Source organism: Coregonus clupeaformis, chromosome 8, assembly GCF_020615455.1.
Source record: "Coregonus clupeaformis isolate EN_2021a chromosome 8, ASM2061545v1, whole genome shotgun sequence".
In the NCBI taxonomy this organism is placed as follows: Eukaryota; Metazoa; Chordata; class Actinopteri; order Salmoniformes; family Salmonidae; genus Coregonus; species Coregonus clupeaformis.
Window position 1 is genome coordinate 56,602,589 of NC_059199.1, and position 19,827 is coordinate 56,622,415.

General features: G+C 41.0%; 1 protein-coding gene across 3 annotated transcripts; it reads left to right on the forward strand.

The window, feature by feature from the left end:
- The first annotated feature begins 2,804 nt into the window (after positions 1–2,804).
- On the forward strand, positions 2,805–17,261 carry LOC121572559 (major histocompatibility complex class I-related gene protein). Of its 3 annotated transcripts, XR_006661318.1 has the most exons (10): positions 2,805–3,081; positions 4,985–5,257; positions 5,420–5,713; positions 5,857–6,141; positions 6,362–6,484; positions 6,779–6,832; positions 8,281–8,320; positions 8,428–8,478; positions 9,984–10,022; positions 10,130–10,172. XR_006661318.1 is itself a non-coding variant. In XM_045222093.1 (9 exons), exons 1-9 carry the CDS (start codon positions 3,027–3,029, stop codon positions 16,845–16,847), a joined length of 1,191 nt encoding a protein of 396 aa, XP_045078028.1. In that variant the 5' UTR covers positions 2,807–3,026; the 3' UTR covers positions 16,848–17,261. The 3 variants fall into 3 exon arrangements, 1 of the variants encoding a protein (XP_045078028.1); XR_006661319.1 differs by lacking the exons at positions 9,984–10,022; positions 10,130–10,172 and adding an exon at positions 16,831–17,261; XM_045222093.1 differs by lacking the exons at positions 8,281–8,320; positions 8,428–8,478 and adding an exon at positions 16,831–17,261 and having other exon boundaries at positions 2,807–3,081; positions 10,130–10,180.
- Positions 17,262–19,827: the final 2,566 nt, after the last annotated feature.

Sequence of the window (19,827 nt, forward strand, 5' to 3'; positions counted from 1 at the left end):
CCTCATACCCAGGGAAGCTTGAGGCTATAATTGCTGCCAAAGGTGCGTCAACAAAGTCCTGAGTAAAGGGTCTGAATACTTACAGTACCAGTCAAAAGTTTTAGAACACCTACTCATTCCAGGGTTCTTCTTTATTTTTACTATTTTCTACATTGTAGAATAATAGTGAAGACATCAAAACTATGAAATAACACATATGGAATCATGTAGTAACCAAAAAAGTGTTAAATATAAAAAAAATATATTTTATATTTGAGATTCTTCAAAGTAGCCACCCTTTGCCTTGATGACAGCTTTGCACACTCTTGTCATTCTCTCAACCAGCTTCACGAGGTAGTCAGCTGGAATGCAGGTGAAGTGCCTTGTTAAAAGTTAATTTGTGGAATTTCTTTCCTTCTTAATGGGTTTGGGCCAATCAGTTGTGTTGTGACAAGGTAGGGTTGGTATTCAGAAGATAGCTCTATTTGGTAAAAGACCAAGTCCATATTATGGCAAGAACAGCTCGAATAAGCAAAGACAAAGTCCATCCTTACTTAAATCTGTAATAACATTTACATTTACATTTACGTCATTTAGCAGACGCTCTTATCCAGAGCGACTTACAGTTAGTGCATACATTTAAAAAAAAAAAAAATTATACTGGCCCCCCGTGGGAATCGAACCCACAACCCTGGCGTTGCAAACGCCATGCTCTAACAACTGAGCTACCTCCCTGCCGGCCATTCCCTCCCCTACCCTAGACGACGCTGGGCCAATTGTGCGCCGCCCCATTGGTCTCCCGGTTGCGGCCGGCTATGACAGAGCCTGGATTCGAACCAGGATCTCTAGTGGCACAGCTAGCACTGCGATGCAGTGCCTTAGACCACTACGCCACTCGGGAGTGTCATAGTAGCCACCCTTTGCCTTGATGACAGCTTTGCACACTCTTGGCATTCTCTCAACCAGCTTCATGAGGTAGTCACCTGGAATGCATTTCAATTAATTGTGGATTTTATTTACTTCTTAATGTGTTTGAGCCAATCAGTTGTGTTGTGACAAGGTAGGGGGGGTAAAATACCAAGTCCATATTATGGCAAGAACAGCTCAAATAAGCAAAGAGAAACAGCAGCCCATCATTACTTTAAGACATGAAGGTCAGTCAATCCAGAAAATTTCAAGAACTTTGAAAGTTTCTTCAAGTGCAGTCGCAAAAAACCATCAAGCGCTATGATGAAACTGGCTCTCATGAGGACCGCCACAGGAAGACCCAGAGTTACCTCTGCTGCAGAAGATAAGTTCATTAGAGTTACCAGTCTCAGAAATTGCAGCGCAAATAAATGCTTCACAGAGTTCAAGTAACAGACACATCTCAACATCAACTGTTCAGAGGGGACTGTGGGAATCAGGCCTTCATGGTTGAATTGCTGCAAAGAAACCACTACTAAAGGACACCAATAAGGCTTGGGCCAAGAAACACAAGCAATGGACATTAGACCGGTGGATATTTGTCCTTTGGTCTGGTGGCCAAATTTGAGATTTTTGGTTCAAACCGGTGTGTCTTTGTGAGACGCGGTGTGGGTGAACGGATGATCTCCGCATGTGTAGTTCCCACGTAAAGCATGGAGGAGGAGGTGTTATGGTGTGGGGGTGCTTTGCTGGTGACACTGTCTGTGATTTATTTAGAATTCAAGACACACTTAACCAGCATGGTTACCACAGCATTCTGCAGCGAAACGCCAACCCATCTGGTTTGGGCTTAGTGGGACTATCATTTGTTTTTCAACAGGACAATGACCCAACACACCTCCAGGCTGTGTAAGGGCTATTGAAGTGAAGGGCAGATGAAGTGCTGCATCAGATGACCTGGCCTCCACAATCCCCCGACCTCAACCAGCTTCACCTGGAATGCTTTTCCAACAGCCTTGAAGGAGTTCCCACATAAGCTGAGCACTTGTTGGCTGCTTTTCCTTCGCTCTGCGGTCCAACTCATCCCAAACCATCTCAATTGGGTTGAGGTCGGGTGATTGTGGAGGCCAGGTCATGTGATGCAGCACTCCATCACTCTCCTTCTTGGTCAAATAGCCCTTACACAGCCTGGAGGTGTGTTGGGTTGTTGTCATGTTGAAAAACAAATGATAGTCCCACTAAGCGCAAACCAGAAGGGATGGCGTTTCGCTGCAGAATGCTGTGGTAGCCATGCTGGTTATGTCTTAAAGTAATGATGGACTGTTGTTTCTCTTTGCTTATTTTAGCTGTTCTTGCCATAATAAGAAGATAGCCCATATTATGGACTTGGTATTTTACCAAATAGGGCTATCTTCTGTATACCACCCCTACCTTGTCACAACACAACTGATTGTCTCAAATGCATTAAGAAGGAAAGAAATTCCACACATTAACTTTTAACAAGGCACACCTGTTAATTGAAATGCATTCCAGGTGACTACCTCATGAAGCTGGTTGAGAGAATTCCAAGAGTGCAAAGCTGTCATCAAGGCAAAGGGTGGCTACTTTGAAGAATCTCAAATATAAATATATTTATTTGTGTAACATTTTTTTGGGTTACTATATGATTCCATATGGGTTATTTCATAGTTTTGATGTCTTCCCTATTATTCTACAATGTAAAAATAAAGAATAACATTTTGAATGAGTAGGTGTGTACAAACGTTATACTGGTACTGTATACACATTTGCGAACATTTCAAAAAAACTGTTTTCGCTTTGTCATCATTGGGTATTGTGTGTAGATTGATGAGCAAAACATTTAATTTAAGACATTTTAGAAATACGTCTCTAAGGTAACAAAATGTGGAAAAGTGAAGGGTGTGAGTATTGCTTATGAAGTACAGTCACATCAAAGAAGAGAGTTTGGACTTTGTACCAACACCAGTTCCACTTTATGATCAGGCTCAGCACAGGAGTTTACTTGTTAGAGAAAGCCAAGAGTGCACAGTCGTAGCACTGTGGGGCGGATCTGAATTTGACACAGAATTGAGGATATTTGTATATCTTCGGGTCATATACAATACATGTGAGGATTAAAAATGTATTTCGTCGTAGTTCTGCTCTTGTTTGGGACACTTTCAACAGTGAACAGTGGTAAGAATGATTTTACTTCTAGAAAATATGTCATAAGTAAAATTAAAATTTATTGGCAGAGCCATATATAGCCTACGTTATTTTTCAAGCCTACGTTATTTTTCAAATCAATAATGAACTTAAAAAGCCCTTTTCAGTGACTAGCCTATTATGTCGGTTGTAATGTTGTACATGTAATGTTTTGATATGTTGCTCCTTAAATAATAATTAAAAAAGGATGATTCACCAACTTTCAAAATACATTTTGTATTTTAATGTTCATGTTATTGATGATGACTCAAACTTTTTGTTTAATGGTAGGCTAGTTCTGTCAGCCTTTATATTGCGATGTTTCCTTGTTGCTGCTGGCAAGTTCCATTGATTGCACACCTGAGAAAATCATTTTTACCTGGCAACATAAAAGACAGTTTGATTGGTTGGAACTGCCAGGTGTCAGGTGATAAAGCTATACACACTGAACAAATATATAAAGGCAACATGTAAAGTGTTGGTCCCATGTTTCATGAGCTGAAAGAAAATATCCCAGAAAATGTCCATATGCACAAAAGGTTATTTCTCTCAAATTTAACACAATTTTGTTTACATCCCTGCTAGTGAGCATTTCTCCTTTGCCAAGATAATCCATTTACCGTACAGGTGTGGCATATCAAGAAGCTGATTAAACAGCATGATCATTACACAGGTGGACTTTGTGCTGGGGACAATAAAAGGCCACTCTACAATGTAGAGCTTTGTCACACAACACAATGCCACAGATGTCTCCCGTTTTGAGCGTGCAATTGGCATGCTGACTGCAGGACTGTCCACCAGAGCTGTTGCCAGAGATTTGAATGTTAATTTCTCGACAAAAAGCCGCCTCCAACGTCATTTTAGAAAAATGTGGCACTACGTCCAACCGGCCTCACAATCGCAGACCCCATGTATGGCATCATGTGGGCGAGACGTTCTGCTGATGTCATCGTTGTGAACAGAGTGCCCCATGGTGGCGGTGGGGTTATGGTATGGGCAGGCATAAGCTACGGACAACGAACACAATTGCATTTTATCGATGGCAATTTGAATGCACGAGATACCGTGACGAGATCCTGAGGCCCATTGTCATGCCATTCATCCACCGCCATCACCTCATGTTTCAGCATGATAATGCACGGCCACATGTTGCAAGGATCTGTACACAATTCCTGGAAGCTGGAAATGTCCCAGTTCTTCCATAGCCTGCATACTCACCAGACATGTTTGAGGTGCTCTGGATCGACGTGTACGACAGCGTGTTGCAGTTCCTGCCAATATCCAGCAACTTTGCACAGCCATTGAAGAGGAGTGGGACAACATTCCACAGACCACAATCAAAAGCTTGATCAACTCTATGCAAAGGACATGTGTCGTTCTGCATGAGGCAAATGGTGGTCACACCAGATACTGACTGGTTTTCTGAGCCATGCCCCTACCTTTTTTAAAAAGGTATCAGTGACCAACAGATGCATTTTGATATTCTCAGTGATGTGAAATCCATAGATTAGGGCCTAATTTATTTATTTCGATTGACTGATTTCCTTATATGAACTGTAACTCAGTCAAATCTTTGAAATTGTTGCATTTATATTTCTGTTCAGTATAGTATGACTGTCACATAAAAGTGCTTTGTCTCAGTTGAGTCTTCTTTAGTCTCTTTTAAAACAACAAATGAGTCTAATACATAATTGAATTATACAAAGTTCCAATAAAATAATGGATTGATTGATTAGGTAGCCTAGATGTCATACCAAGACAATGACTATGATGTTACTATGCTTACTATTATCCATACTTTTTTTTTTTTTGAATTCCCATCACTTCCTCAATTCTTTTACATCTCTACTCAGGAGTTTTGACTAACCCATTTGCTCCCCTTTGTGACCACTAGAGACATGGTCGCTGAGTTACGTCTACACTGCCCTATCAAAACCAGTACAATTGCCTGGTATCCATGAATTCACTGCCATGGGTCTGATGAATGACAAACAGATTGACTACTATGACAGTGTGGCAAAGAAGAAGATTCCCAAACAGGACTGGATGAGAGACAAGCTGCCAGCAGACTACTGGGAAAAAGGCACCCAGTCACGCAAGAGCAAGGAACAGTGGTTCAAAGTCAATGTCAACATCCTGATGGACCGTATGAGGCACAACGACACTGGTGCGAAACCACACTTGCATTTGTATCACTCTACATAGCCTACTGTAGATATTTTACTAAATCTAAAAGATAATGGATTCACTTCTAAGTATAATGCAAAAAGACTTGACCATACCATAGGTAAGGCATTCCCTCTCCTATTCTACTTGTTTTTCCTCTCAGATGTCCATATCCTTCAGTGGAAGCATGGCTGTAAGGTTGCCAAACAGAGTGACGGCACATTGAAATTCATAAAGGGCACTGACCAATACAGCTACGATGGTGACGACTTCCTGGCCTTTGATGATGCCACTATGCAGTGGGTGGCCCCAGTCGTTCAAGCTGAGCCGACTAAGAGGAAGTGGGACGGGGTGCAGATCCTCAACCAGTACACCAAGGGCTACCTGGAGAAGGAGTGTGTGGACTGGCTGTCCAAATTCATGGAATATGGGGACAAATATTTCAGTAGAGCTGACTGTGAGTACTTATTAAAAAACAAGCTAACATTTGAATGGTCATCTGAACTTCAAATAGTGTAAATGTGGATTACAGAAAAGGTATATTTGTACATGTGAGATCAGACATGAAACACTCATGTTCTCTGTTTATTCCCTCTTTAGCCCCTCCAAAGGTCCATGCTTTTGCTAAAAAAGCCAAAATTGCAGGACATATCCGACTGACTTGCATGGCCACAGGTTTCCTTCCCAAAGATGTGGTAATGCATATTAAGAAGAATGGGGTCCAATTGACGAAACATGATGGAGTGCAGTCTGACGGAGTCTTACCCAATGATGACGACACCTACCAGATCAGGATGAGTGTGCAGATTCCAGAGGATGACAAGGAAACATATGAATGTTATGTCAACCATGCAATGTTGAAGGAGCCAGATGTGGTCAAATGGGGTAAAGTAGTCCTTATGTTTAATATACCGGTACTGTATCTATTTTCAACAAAGCAGTTATTAGCATGGTTATCAATTGTGGTAAAATCAGACGTTTATGAGTCTCTAATGAGGTCATGAATGCAGAATATTAAAATGTGAGTCAACTGTTCTTTCAAGCTCAATGTGTAAGATGTTATTGTTAATGCTGAATATGTCCTCTTATCTTGTCTTCCATGCAGATGGAAAATGCTATGATTGTAGCCAAGTCACAGTTGTTATCATTGGTGCTGTTGTTGGTGTTGTGGTCCTCCTGTTAACCGTGGTTATCACACTGTTTGCTCTTTGGAAGAAAGGCAAAATATGTAAGTTTCTCACATTGTGAATGAATTTCATAAAGTATGTTTTTTTCCGTATTGTTATTGTTCTGTGAGATAAACTGAAGTGATTATGGTCCTTTCTGAAGAGAGTTGGCATGTTGCAACCTTTTTTTCACATTAGTGCATGATTTTAGTCAATCTTGAGTCAGGAGGTCAAACAAAGTGAAGTATTATATATTGATTTTTCTTCCCATGTGTTTCCACTGTTTCTTCCCACTGTTTCTGATACAATTTCAAACCTGCCATATTTGGCGTTAACATCTTGCTCCATTGTTATAGGTGCTGGTAAAACAGGAGCTCTACCACTTACTGGGATCCAGGCACCTCTAAATGGTACTGCTTATACAATGTTATGTTTTCTTCCTTCCTTTAACAATTACATGTATGTCAGTAGCATTGCAATAGAAAAGATCTGGTAAGGATATGTATAATGATGGGCCATCTTATGAGTGTTAATTGTAGTGATTTAATTATGACTTTTGAGGATTAAATTAATGACAGCCCCCTAATCCTTGATTTTACACATCAGTTATGTTTATTAATCACATACTGATGAATAGTTTGGCCCCATTATTGTCTACTTGTTGTTTTGGACAATGCCGATCAGTATAAAGCACAATGTTAATCAAACAGACTTAACCATGGACTTGCAGAGTTATTCTGTTCACATGACTCTGTTACTTTCAGGCAATGAAAAAGGAAAGGCCGTATTGAGCATGTCTGGGAAGACTGGAGATCATATTATGTTTTACAGTTGTTGAAAGCAGAGAAGGCTCCAATTTATTTCACGCAACAGAGTGTAGATTATAATTACAATTAAGAATGATTGACTGATAACATTGATTCCTGGTATTATTTTAAAAAACGCCTTCATGGAGTTTTCAAAGGTGAGTTTAAGAAGGAACAATACAACAGGGCCTGTCATGTTTGCTTTTCGGTGCAAGGGTTGCTTTAATCACCTTTATCACAAGTCATGTGGTATATAGACTTGTAAATATCAGACCTCAGGATAAGACCCAGATGCAGACAGAGGTCAGTAGTCCAGATCAGAGTTCAAAAGGTACAGAATGGCAGGCAGTCTCAGGGCAGGCAGAGGTCAATAATCCAGGGTGGTGTGTTAAGGTACAAAACGGCAGGCAGGCTCAAGGTCAGGGCAGGCAGAATGGTCAAAACAGGGAAAACTAGAAAACAGGGACTAGAGCGAAAGCAGGAGTACGGGAAAACCGCTGGTAGGCTTGACGAGATAAGACGAACTGGCAACAGACAAACAGAAAAAACTGGTATAAATGCACAGGGGATAATGGGGAAAATGGGCGACACCTGGAGGGGGTGGAGACAAGCACAAGACAGGTGAAACAGATCAGGGTGTGACAGTAAAATGAGAGGAGGACTGTGAGTCATAGTCAATAAAAGGTTTCTCAAGGAAGGGAACACCTAAAGAATAACTAGCAGTTAGACACTGTGAACATAGTGGGGAACAACATGACAAATTCATTCTAACTAACTAATGAATTATCTGTACTGAATAGGAGTATTATGACACTGACGTGAAATGTAAAGTCACATCTTCTATGTACCAAACGGGTAGTTTTCGATTCAGTAAAATCAGGAAGTGAATTAAATTCATACATTTTAAATTGCCCATTGTGTGTTATGAGGATTTTTCAGTTAATTAATTGAATTTCAATTGGGAATATGCATGCCTATAGATGACCAATGATCAGCAGTGAATACTGTATATCTGTATCTAACTAAAGAGTGATAATATTCTCTTTTCCCAGTGACAAAGGATGACGCTTAGCAGCACTTCCAGTGACTCTGGTAATGTTATTCAAAAGTATTGCCTGTTATTCTATCTTATATTACTTACATAGACAGTGAATGCTGTTGAAACTATGGAAGTACTGATGTTAGTTCTGCTGTTCCAGGTCAAGGCAGCAATGCATGTCTAGAGAGGGAGCCAATCCTGACAAATGGAGGTAATATAATTGGTCCTTTAAAAAAAACAAACATATATATACACACATATATATATATATATATACACATATATACTGTATATACACATATATATATACACATATATATACACATATATAAAATATATATAAAATATAATATATATATATATATATATATATATATATATACAGTGAGGGAAAAAAGTATTTGATCCCCTGCTATTTTTGTACGTTTGCCCACTGACAAAGACATGTGTAATGAATACTCGGACAGAGTGGTAAGATCCAATCGCAGAATAGCGATGCTTTATTAGAGTACAGACAAGAGAATAGCTTAATCGTGGTCGGGAGGGCTGTGGTCAAAACCGGGCCAGGCATAGACAGGCAGAGGTACCAATGGAGCGGGCTTAGTCGTAGTCGAGGGCACAGGCACAGGATCAGAGGACGGTAATCACTGGGGTAGACAAGCAGAGGATTAAGCAATACGGGAGTCAAACAACAAGGCACAGGTCGGATACACAGGTAATCAAAAACAACAAACTCTCTCTCTCGGAACAAAACGCTTAGCAAGTCACAATGGAACAATACCTCGCGCCGACTGAGCTTCTGAGCACACCTTAAATCCTACACTAATTACTGACAGGTGTGCTCAGAACTCAGGTGAACCAGATCGAGTCTGATGACTCCCCCTCTCTGTAGATCGGGGAAGTGTCAGACTCTGTCTAGACCCTGCCAACCCCCGATCCCTTACAACATGATCATTCTATAATTTTAATGGTAGGTTTATTTGAACAGTGAGAGACAGAATAACAACAACAAAATCCAGAAAAACGCATGTCAAAAATGTTATAAATTGATTTGCATTTTAATGAGGGAAATAAGTATTTGACCCCTCTGCAAAACATGACTTAGTACTTGGTGGCAAAACCCTTGTTGGCAATCACAGAGGTCAGACATTTGTTGTAGTTGGCCACCAGGTTTGCAAACATCTCAGGAGGGATTTTGTTCCACTCCTATTTGCAGATCTTCTCCAAGTCATTAAGGTTTCGAGACTGACGTTTGGCAACTCGAACCTTCAGCTCCCTCCACAGATTTTCTATGGGATTAAGGTCTGGAGACTGGCTAGGCCACTCCAGGACCTTAATGTGCTTCTTCTTGAGCCACTCCTTTGTTGCCTTGGCCGTGTGTTTTGTGTTAGACACTGTGAACATAGTGGGGAACAACATGACAAATTCATTCTAACTAACTAATGAATTATCTGTACTGAATAGGAGTATTATGACACTGACGTGAAATGTAAAGTCACATCTTCTATGTACCAAACGGGTAGTTTTCGATTCAGTAAAATCAGGAAGTGAATTAAATTCATACATTTTAAATTGCCCATTGTGTGTTATGAGGATTTTTCAGTTAATTAATTGAATTTCAATTGGGAATATGCATGCCTATAGATGACCAATGATCAGCAGTGAATACTGTATATCTGTATCTAACTAAAGAGTGATAATATTCTCTTTTCCCAGTGACAAAGGATGACGCTAGCAGCACTTCCAGTGACTCTGGTAATGTTATTCAAAAGTATTGCCTGTTATTCTATCTTATATTACTTACATAGACAGTGAATGCTGTTGAAACTATGGAAGTACTGATGTTAGTTCTGCTGTTCCAGGTCAAGGCAGCAATGCATGTCTAGAGAGGGAGCCAATCCTGACAAATGGAGGTAATATAATTGGTCCTTTAAAAAAAAAAAACATATATATACACACATATATATATATATATATACAGTGGGGAAAAAAAGTATTTTGTCAGCCACCAATTGTGTAAGTTCTCCCACTTAAAAAGATGAGAGAGGCCTGTAATTTTCATCATAGGTACACATCAACTATGACAGACAAAAGGAGAAAAAAAAATCCAGAAAATCACATTGTAGGATTTTTAATGAATTTATTAGCAAATTATGGTGGAAAATAAGTATTTGGTCAATAACAAAAGTTTCTCAATACTTTGTTGTATACCCTTTGTTGGAAATGACACAGGTCAAACGTTTTCTGTAAGTCTTCACAAGGTTTTCACACACTGTTGCTGGTATTTTGGCCCATTCCCCCATGCAGATCTCCTCTAGAGCAGTGATGTTTTGGGGCTGTCGCTGGGCAACACGGACTTTCAACTCCCTCCAAAGATTTTCTATGGGGTTGAGATCTGGAGACTGGCTAGGCCACTCCAGGACCTTGAAATGTTTCTTACGAAGCCACTCCTTCGTTGCCCGGGCGGTGTGTTTGGGATCATTGTCATGCTGAAAGACCAAGCCATGTTTCATGTTCAATGCCCTTGCTGATGGAAGGAGGTTTTCACTCAAAATCTCATGATACATGGCCCCATTCATTCTTTCCTTTACACGGATCAGTCGTCCTGGTCCCTTTGCAGAAAAACAGCCCCAAAGCATGATGTTTCCACCCCCATGCTTCACAGTAGGTATGGTGTTCTTTGGATGCAACTCAGCATTCTTTGTCCTCCAAACACGACGAGTTGAGTTTTTACCAAAAAGTTATATTTTGGTTTTATCTGACCATATGACATTCTCCCAATCCTCTTCTGGATCATCCAAATGCACTCTAGCAAACTTCAGACGGGCCTGGACATGCTGGCTTAAGCAGGGGGACACGTCTGGCACTGCAGGATTTGTGTCCCTTGCGGCGTAGTGTGTTACTGATGGTAGGCTTTGTTACTTTGGTCCCAGCTCTCTGCAGGTCATTCACTAGGTCCCCCCGTGTGGTTCTGGGATTTTTGCTCACCGTTCTTGTGATCATTTTGACCCCACGGGGTGAGATCTTGCATGGAGCCCCAGATCGAGGGAGATTATCAGTGGTCTTGTATGTCTTCCATTTCCTAATAATTGCTCCCACAGTTGATTTCTTCAAACCAAGCTGCTTACCTATTGCAGATTCAGTCTTCCCAGCCTGGTGCAGGTCTACAATTTTGTTTCTGGTGTCCTTTGACAGCTCTTTGGTCTTGGCCATAGTGGAGTTTGGAGTGTGACTGTTTGAGGTTGTGGACAGGTGTCTTTTATACTGATAACAAGTTCAAACAGGTGCCATTAATACAGGTAACAAGTGGAGGACAGAGGAGCCTCTTAAAGAAGAAGTTACAGGTCTGTGAGAGCCAGATATCTTGCTTGTTTGTAGGTGACCAAATACTTATTTTCCACCATAATTTGCAAATAAATTCATTAAAAATCCTACAATGCGATTTTCTGGATTTTTTTTTCTCAATTTGTCTGTCATAGTTGACGTGTACCTATGATGAAAATTACAGGCCTCTATCATCTTTTTAAGTGGGAGAACTTGCACAATTGGTGGCTGACTAAATACTTTTTTCCCCACTGTATATACACATATATACTGTATATACACATATATATATACACATATATATACACATATATAAAATATATATAAAATATAATATATATATATATATATATATATATATATATATATACAGTGAGGGAAAAAAGTATTTGATCCCCTGCTATTTTTGTACGTTTGCCCACTGACAAAGACATGTGTAATGAATACTCGGACAGAGTGGTAAGATCCAATCGCAGAATAGCGATGCTTTATTAGAGTACAGACAAGGGAATAGCTTAATCGTGGTCGGGAGGGCTGTGGTCAAAACCGGGCCAGGCATAGACAGGCAGAGGTACCAATGGAGCGGGCTTAGTCGTAGTCGAGGGCACAGGCACAGGATCAGAGGACGGTAATCACTGGGGTAGACAAGCAGAGGATTAAGCAATACGGGGAGTCAAACAACAAGGCACAGGTCGGATACACAGGTAATCAAAAACAACAAACTCTCTCTCTCGGAACAAAACGCTTAGCAAGTCACAATGGAACAATACCTCGCGCCGACTGAGCTTCTGAGCACACCTTAAATCCTACACTAATTACTGACAGGTGTGCTCAGAACTCAGGTGAACCAGATCGAGTCTGATGACTCCCCCTCTCTGTAGATCGGGGAAGTGTCAGACTCTGTCTAGACCCTGCCAACCCCCGATCCCTTACAACATGATCATTCTATAATTTTAATGGTATGTTTATTTGAACAGTGAGAGACAGAATAACAACAAAAAAATCCAGAAAAACGCATGTCAAAAATGTTATAAATTGATTTGCATTTTAATGAGGGAAATAAGTATTTGACCCCTCTGCAAAACATGACTTAGTACTTGGTGGCAAAACCCTTGTTGGCAATCACAGAGGTCAGACATTTGTTGTAGTTGGCCACCAGGTTTGCAAACATCTCAGGAGGGATTTTGTTCCACTCCTATTTGTAGATCTTCTCCAAGTCATTAAGGTTTCGAGACTGACGTTTGGCAACTCGAACCTTCAGCTCCCTCCACAGATTTTCTATGGGATTAAGGTCTGGAGACTGGCTAGGCCACTCCAGGACCTTAATGTGCTTCTTCTTGAGCCACTCCTTTGTTGCCTTGGCCGTGTGTTTTGGGTCATTGTCATGCTGGAATACCCATCCATAACCCATTTTCAATGCCCTGGCTGAGGGAAGGAGGTTCTCACCCAAGATTTGACGGTACATGGCCCCGTCCATCGTCCCTTTGATGCGGTGAAGTTGTCCTGTCCCCTTAGCAGAAAAACACCCACAAAGCATAATGTTTCCACCTCCATGTTTGACGGTGGGGATGGTGTTCTTGGGGTCATAGGCAGCATTCCTCCTCCTCCAAACACGGCGAGTTGAGTTGATGCCAAAGAGCTCGATTTTGGTCTCATCTGACAACAACACTTTCACCCAGTTCTCCTCTGAATCATTCAGATGTTCATTGGCAAACTTCAGACGGCCCTGTATATGTGCTTTCTTGAGCAGGGGGACCTTGCGGGCGCTGCAGGATTTCAGTCCTTCACGGCGTAGTGTGTTACCAATTGTTTTCTTGGTGACTATGGTCCCAGCTGCCTTGAGATCATTGACAAGATCCTCCCGCGTAGTTCTGGGCTGATTCCTCACCGTTCTAATGATCATTGCAACTCCACGAGGTGAGATCTTGCATGGAGCCCCAGGCCGAGGGAGATTGACAGTTATTTTGTGTTTCTGCCATTTGCGTATAATCGCACCAACTGTTGTCACCTTCTCACCAAGCTGCTTGGCGATGGTCTTGTAGCCCATTCCAGCCTTGTGTAGGTCTACAATCTTGTCACTGACATCCTTGGAGAGCTCTTTGGTCTTGGCCATGGTGGAGAGTTTGGAATCTGATTGATTGATTGCTTCTGTGGACAGGTGTCTTTTATACAGGTAACAAGCTGAGATTAGGAGCACTCCCTTTAAGAGTGTGCTCCTAATCTCAGCTCGTTACTTGTATAAAAGACACCTGGGAGCCAGAAATCTTTCTGATTGAGAGGGTGTCAAATACTTATTTCCCTCATTAAAATGCAATCAATTTATAACATTTTTGACATGCGTTTTTCTGGATTTTTTGGTTGTTATTCTGTCTCTCACTGTTCAAATAAACCTACCATTAAAATTATAGACTGATCATTTCTTTGTCAGTGGGCAAACGTACAAAATCAGCAGGGGATCAAATACTTTTTTCCCTCAATGTATATATACACTCAGCATAAAAAGAAACGTCCTCTCACTGTCAACTGCGTTTATTTTCAGCAAACTTAACATGTGTAAATATTTGTATGAACATAGCACGATTCAACAACTGACACAAACTGAACAAGTTCCACACACATGTGACTAACAGAAATGGAATAATGTGTCCCTGAACAAAGGGGGTGTCAAAATCAAAAGTAACAGTCAGTATCTGGTGTGGCCACCAGCTGCATAAAGTACTGCAGTGCATCTCCTCCTCATCATGGACTGCACCAGATTTGCCAGTTCTTGCTGTGAGATGTTACCCCACTCTTCCACCAAGGCACCTGCAAGTTCCCAGACATTTCTGGGGGGAATGGCCCTAGCCCTCACCCTCCAATCCACCAGGTCCCAGACGTGCTCAATGTGATTGAGATCCGGGCTCTTCGCTGGCCATGGCAGAACACTGACAGAACACTGACATTCCTGTCTTGCAGGAAATCACGCACAGAACAAGCAGTATGGCTGGTGGCATTGTCATGCTGGAGGGTCATGTCAGGATGAGTCTGCAGGAAGGTTACCACATGAGGGAGGAGGATGTCTTCCCTGTAACGCACAGCGTTGAGATTGCCTGCAATGACAACAAGCTCAGTCCGATGATGCTGTGACACACTGCCCCAGACCATGACGGACCCTCCACCTCCAAATCGATCCCGCTCCAGAGTACAGGCCTTGGTGTAACGCTCATTCCTTCAACGATAAACGCGAATCCGACCATCACCACTGGTGAAACAAAACCGTGACTCGTCAGTGAGGAGCACTTTTTGCCAGTCCTGTCTGGTCCAGCGACGGTGGGTTTGTGCCCACAGGCAACGTTGTTGCCGGTGATGTCTGGTGAGGACCTGCCTTACAACAGGCCTACAAGCCCTCAGTCCAGCCTCTCTCAACCTATTGCGGACAGTCTGAGCACTGATGGAGGGATCCTGGTGTAACTCGGGCAGTTGTTGTTGTCATTCTGTACCTGTCCTGCAGGTGTGATGTTCGGATGTACCGATCCTGTGAGGTGTTGTTACACGTGGTCTGCCACTGCGAGGATGATCAGCTGTCCGTCCTGTCTCCCTGTAGCGCTGTCTTAGACGTCTCACAATACAGACAGTGCAATTTATTGCCCTGGCCACATCTGCAGTCCTCATGCCTCCTTGCAGCATGCCTAAGGCACGTTCACGCAGATGAGCAGGGACCCTGGGCATCTTTCTTTTGGTGTTTTTCAGAGTCAGTAGAAAGGCCTCTTTAGTGTCCTAAGTTTTCATAACTGTGACCTTAATTGGCTACTGTCTGTAAGCTGTTAGTGTCTTAACGACCGTTCCACAGGTGCATGTTCATTAATAGTTTATGGTTCATTGAACAAGCATGGGAAACAGTGTTTAAACCCTTTACAATTAAGATCTGTGAAGTTATTTGGATTTGTACTAATTATCTTTGAAAGACAGGGTCCTGAAAAAGGGACGTTTCTTTTTTTGCTGAGTTTATATATGTAATACAATCTCATTCTTGAAAGTGCACTTAACGGATTTGGTGCCTTCAGCCATACCACCCTGCATCCATCTAGGCTACTGGTGCCTGCCCATTGACAGTACAACCCATATTAGCTAACATGCCCATTGACAGTACAATCCATATATTAACTAACATGCCCATTGACAGTACAACCCATATTAGCTAACATGCCCATTGACAGTACAATCCATATATTAACTAACATGCCCATTGACAGTACAATCCATATATTAACTAACATGCCCATTGACAGTACAACCCATATTAACTAACATGCCCATTGACAATACAACCCATATTAACTAACATGCCCATTGACTGTACAACCCATGTATTAACTAACATCCCAACATCCTTTTACAAATATCAGCATCATGAGACTACATGGACATGTAATACTAACTGCTCCATTACTATGTTCTTTAGGTGTAATTCTTAGTTATCTAAATTATTGTACACTAAACAAAAATATACTGTAAACGCAACATGTAAAGTGCTGGTCCCATGTTTCATGAGCTGAAATTTTCCTTACTCACAAAAAGCTTATTTCTCTCAAATGTTGTGCACAAATGTGTTTACATCCCTGTTAGTGAGCATTTTATCATTTGTCAAGATAATCCATCCACCTGACAGGTGTGGCATATCAACATGATTATTACACAGGTGGACCTTGTGCTGTGGACAATAAAAGGCCACTCTAAAAAGTTTTGTCACACCACAACACAATGCCACAGATGTCTCAAGTTTTGAGGGAGTGTGCAATTGGCATGCTGACTTCAGCAATGTCCACCAGAGCAGTTGAATGTTAATTTCTTTACCATAAGCCACCCCAAACGTTGTTTTGGCAGTACATCCAAGCAGCCTCACAACCGCAGAACACATGTAACCATGCCAGCTCAGGACCTCCACAATAAAGCCCTTTTGTGGGTGAAAACTCATTCTGATTGGCTGGGCCTGGCTCGCAAGTGGGTGAGCCTATGCTCTCCCAGGCCCACCTATGGCTGCACCTCTGCCCAGTCGTGTGAAATCCATAGATTAGGGCCTAATTCATTTGTTTCAATTGACTGATTTCCTTATATGAACTGTAACTCAGCAAAATCTTTTAAATTGTTGCATGTTGCGTTTATATTTTTGTTCAGTATATTATTGTCATTAGCATTCATACTGTTAGTGCAGCTATAGCAAGCACCCATTCCCATAATGACTCTCTCTCTATTCTCTTAGCCACTGGGAGTGACTGACAACGCATTCAAATCCAGCAAAGAACGCGTGGTTTTGTTTTGTTAATCAACAAATACTGTCAATCTAAATGTGGTAATTCCCAAGCAGATCGGCTTGGATATGAAATAGTTATTTATTAACATTTGGATATTTTGAATATCGTAGTGTAATTCCTTGTTTTAATAAAATTTATCAAATTATTTTTCAACAAATGGATTGGTAAATCGCCAATATGTTGGACATTTTAATTTATTGGTATTGGAACCATTAGTCTATTTCTATTTTAAACTAGAGACCAATCATTTCAATCTTTGCACACACAGAAACACACACACACACACACACTGAACTGCTTTTTAAATATGTTTTGTTTTTGTTTTTTATGGAAAGTATAATAAATTATTAATTAATAAAGGACAGCTTTGATTAACCAATGTGAACGCCTCAGTAGCCCTTGTGTGTTCAACAATGCATTCCACATTTGACTATTCCAATAATTATTGGACCCCTGTTGTGCTTTTAAGTCATTATAATAATAAAAGATACCAATGAATAAAGGTAAGATTATGCGCATATTGCATGAAGTAGGCCTAGCTACAAATATAGTTTACACAACCAACCAAACTTGTTTGACCACGTTACATGAGGAAAGACTGGCGTTCACCTTATAGAGAAAGCCAAGGTGCACTGTTGTTGCACTTTGCATCTCACCTGGGATTTTGACGCAGAATTTATTTAAGATAGCCCTATTATTCGTATTATTTTCGGGCCATTCAACATTCATGTGCGCATTCAAAATGTATTTCGTCATACTTTTGTTCCTTTTTGGAACACTTTCGACGGTGCACATTGGTAATAATATTTATTTCTCTGTAATGTTGCTAAAAGTGAAAGTAAAATGTTGTTTTGGCCAAGTTGCTACGTTTTATTTTTGTTTTCATATGGAGAAATTATTATTATAGAGGCACATTTGAAGGATTTATGTTAAATTGTGTCATGTGAAAATTGAATGTTTTGTTAAGTTATTTATTATTCTGTTGACAAGAAAAATTGATAGGCTTAATGCGCGCAAACTGTCAAAAATATGAATAAGATAACTACAACTTCCCGACATTTTGTTTAGTTCTTAAAATTGTATAGGTAATTAGACTACAATATTTATATTTTGCCCGTTGCTGCCAAGTTCCATTGACTGTACCTGACTGTACACCTTTGAAAACCATCTCACCACAACATAACAAGACAGTTGGATTGGTTGTAAATGCTATGGTGCGACTAGCCTATAGTGTTCAATTTCCTTGATCCAGGATCAGTTTCAATAACCATTGTAGGCTAAGTGGTGAACAAAAATGTAATGATTATTAAAGGAAAACTCAAAAAGTATATTTTGGTATTTGTTTCATTAGTCCATTGTTGACATAGTCCCAAAATGTTTTGCTTGTCAGCAATCAAGTTTTCAAGATATGTAACTTTCAAAATACAGAAATCATCCCCATATGATGCATTTTGAAAACTCGATTGCTGACAAGCAAAACATTTTTGGGACTATGTCAACAATGGACTAATGAAACAAATACCAAAATATAGAATTTTCCTTTAAATACAAATAATATAAAACATTTAACAGATTGATTAAGGTACATTTTATCACCATCATCATTTTATTTAGAATTCCAATTCATGTTATATTCCTTAAAACAATCCTCCTCAATTATTTTGGTGTTTGAAGAAGAAGCATTTATCACAACTAACTCCTGTTTTATTCTTTGTGACCACTAGAGAGATGGTCGCTGAGTTACTGTGAGGGAAAAAAGTATTTGATCTCCTGCTGATTTTGTACGTTTGCCCACTGACAAAGACATGATCAGTCTATAATTTTAATGGTAGGTTTATTTGAACAGTGAGAGACAGAATAACAACAAAAAAATCCAGAAAAACGCATGTCAAAAATGTTATAAATTGATTTGCATTTTAATGAGGGAAATAAGTATTTGACCCCTCTGCAAAACATGACTTAGTACTTGGTAGCAAAACCCTTGTTGGCAATCACAGAGGTCAGACGTTTCTTGTAGTTGGCCACCAGGTTTGCACACATCTCAGGAGGGATTTTGTTCCACTCCTCTTTGCAGATCTTCTCCAAGTCATTAAGGTTTTGAGGCTGACATTTGGCAACTCAAAACCTTCAGCTCCCTCCACAGATTTTCTATGGGATTAAGGTCTGGAGACTGGCTAGGCCACTCCAGGACCTTAATGTGCTTCTTCTTGAGCCACTCCTTTGTTGCCTTGGCCGTGTGTTTTGGGTCATTGTCATGCTGGAATACCCATCCACGACCCATTTTCAATGCCCTGGCTGAGGGAAGGAGATTCTCACCCAAGATTTGAAGGTACATGGCCCCGACCATCGTCCCTTTGATGCGGTGAAGTTGTCCTGTCCCCTTAGCAGAAAAACACCCACAAAGCATAATGTTTCCACCTCCATGTTTGACGGTGGGGATGGTGTTCTTGGGGTCATAGGCAGCATTCCTCCTCCTCCAAACATGGCGAGTTGAGTTGATGCCAAAGAGCTCGATTTTGGTCTCATCTGACCACAACACTTTCACCCACTTCTCCTCTGAATTATTCAGATGTTCATTGGCAAACTTCAGACGGCCCTGTATATGTGCTTTCTTGAGCAGGGGGACCTTGCGGGCGCTGCAGGATTTCAGTCCTTCACGGCATAGTGTGTTACCAATTGTTTTCTTGGTGACTATAGTCCCAGCTGCCTTGAGATCATTGATAAGATCCTCCCGTGTAGTTCTGGGCTGATTCCTCACCGTTCTCATGATCATTGCAACTCCACGAGGTGAGATCTTGCATGGAGCCCCAGGCCGAGGGAGATTGACAGTTCTTTTGTGTTTCTTCCATTTGCGAATAATCGCACCAACTGTTGTCACCTTCTCACCAAGCTGCTTGGCGATGGTCTTGTAGCCCATTCCAGCCTTGTGTAGGTCTACAATCTTG

Bases quoted from the DNA above. Each gene is read 5' to 3' on its own strand.
- LOC121572559 (XM_045222093.1), top strand. From the start codon at position 3,027: ATGTATTTCGTCGTAGTTCTGCTCTTGTTTGGGACACTTTCAACAGTG. The intron at 6,833-9,983 runs GTACTGCTTATA...CTCTTTTCCCAG, and splicing joins GATCCAGGCACCTCTAAATG to TGACAAAGGATGACGCTAGC. The intron at 10,023-10,129 runs GTAATGTTATTC...CTGCTGTTCCAG, and splicing joins CAGCACTTCCAGTGACTCTG to GTCAAGGCAGCAATGCATGT.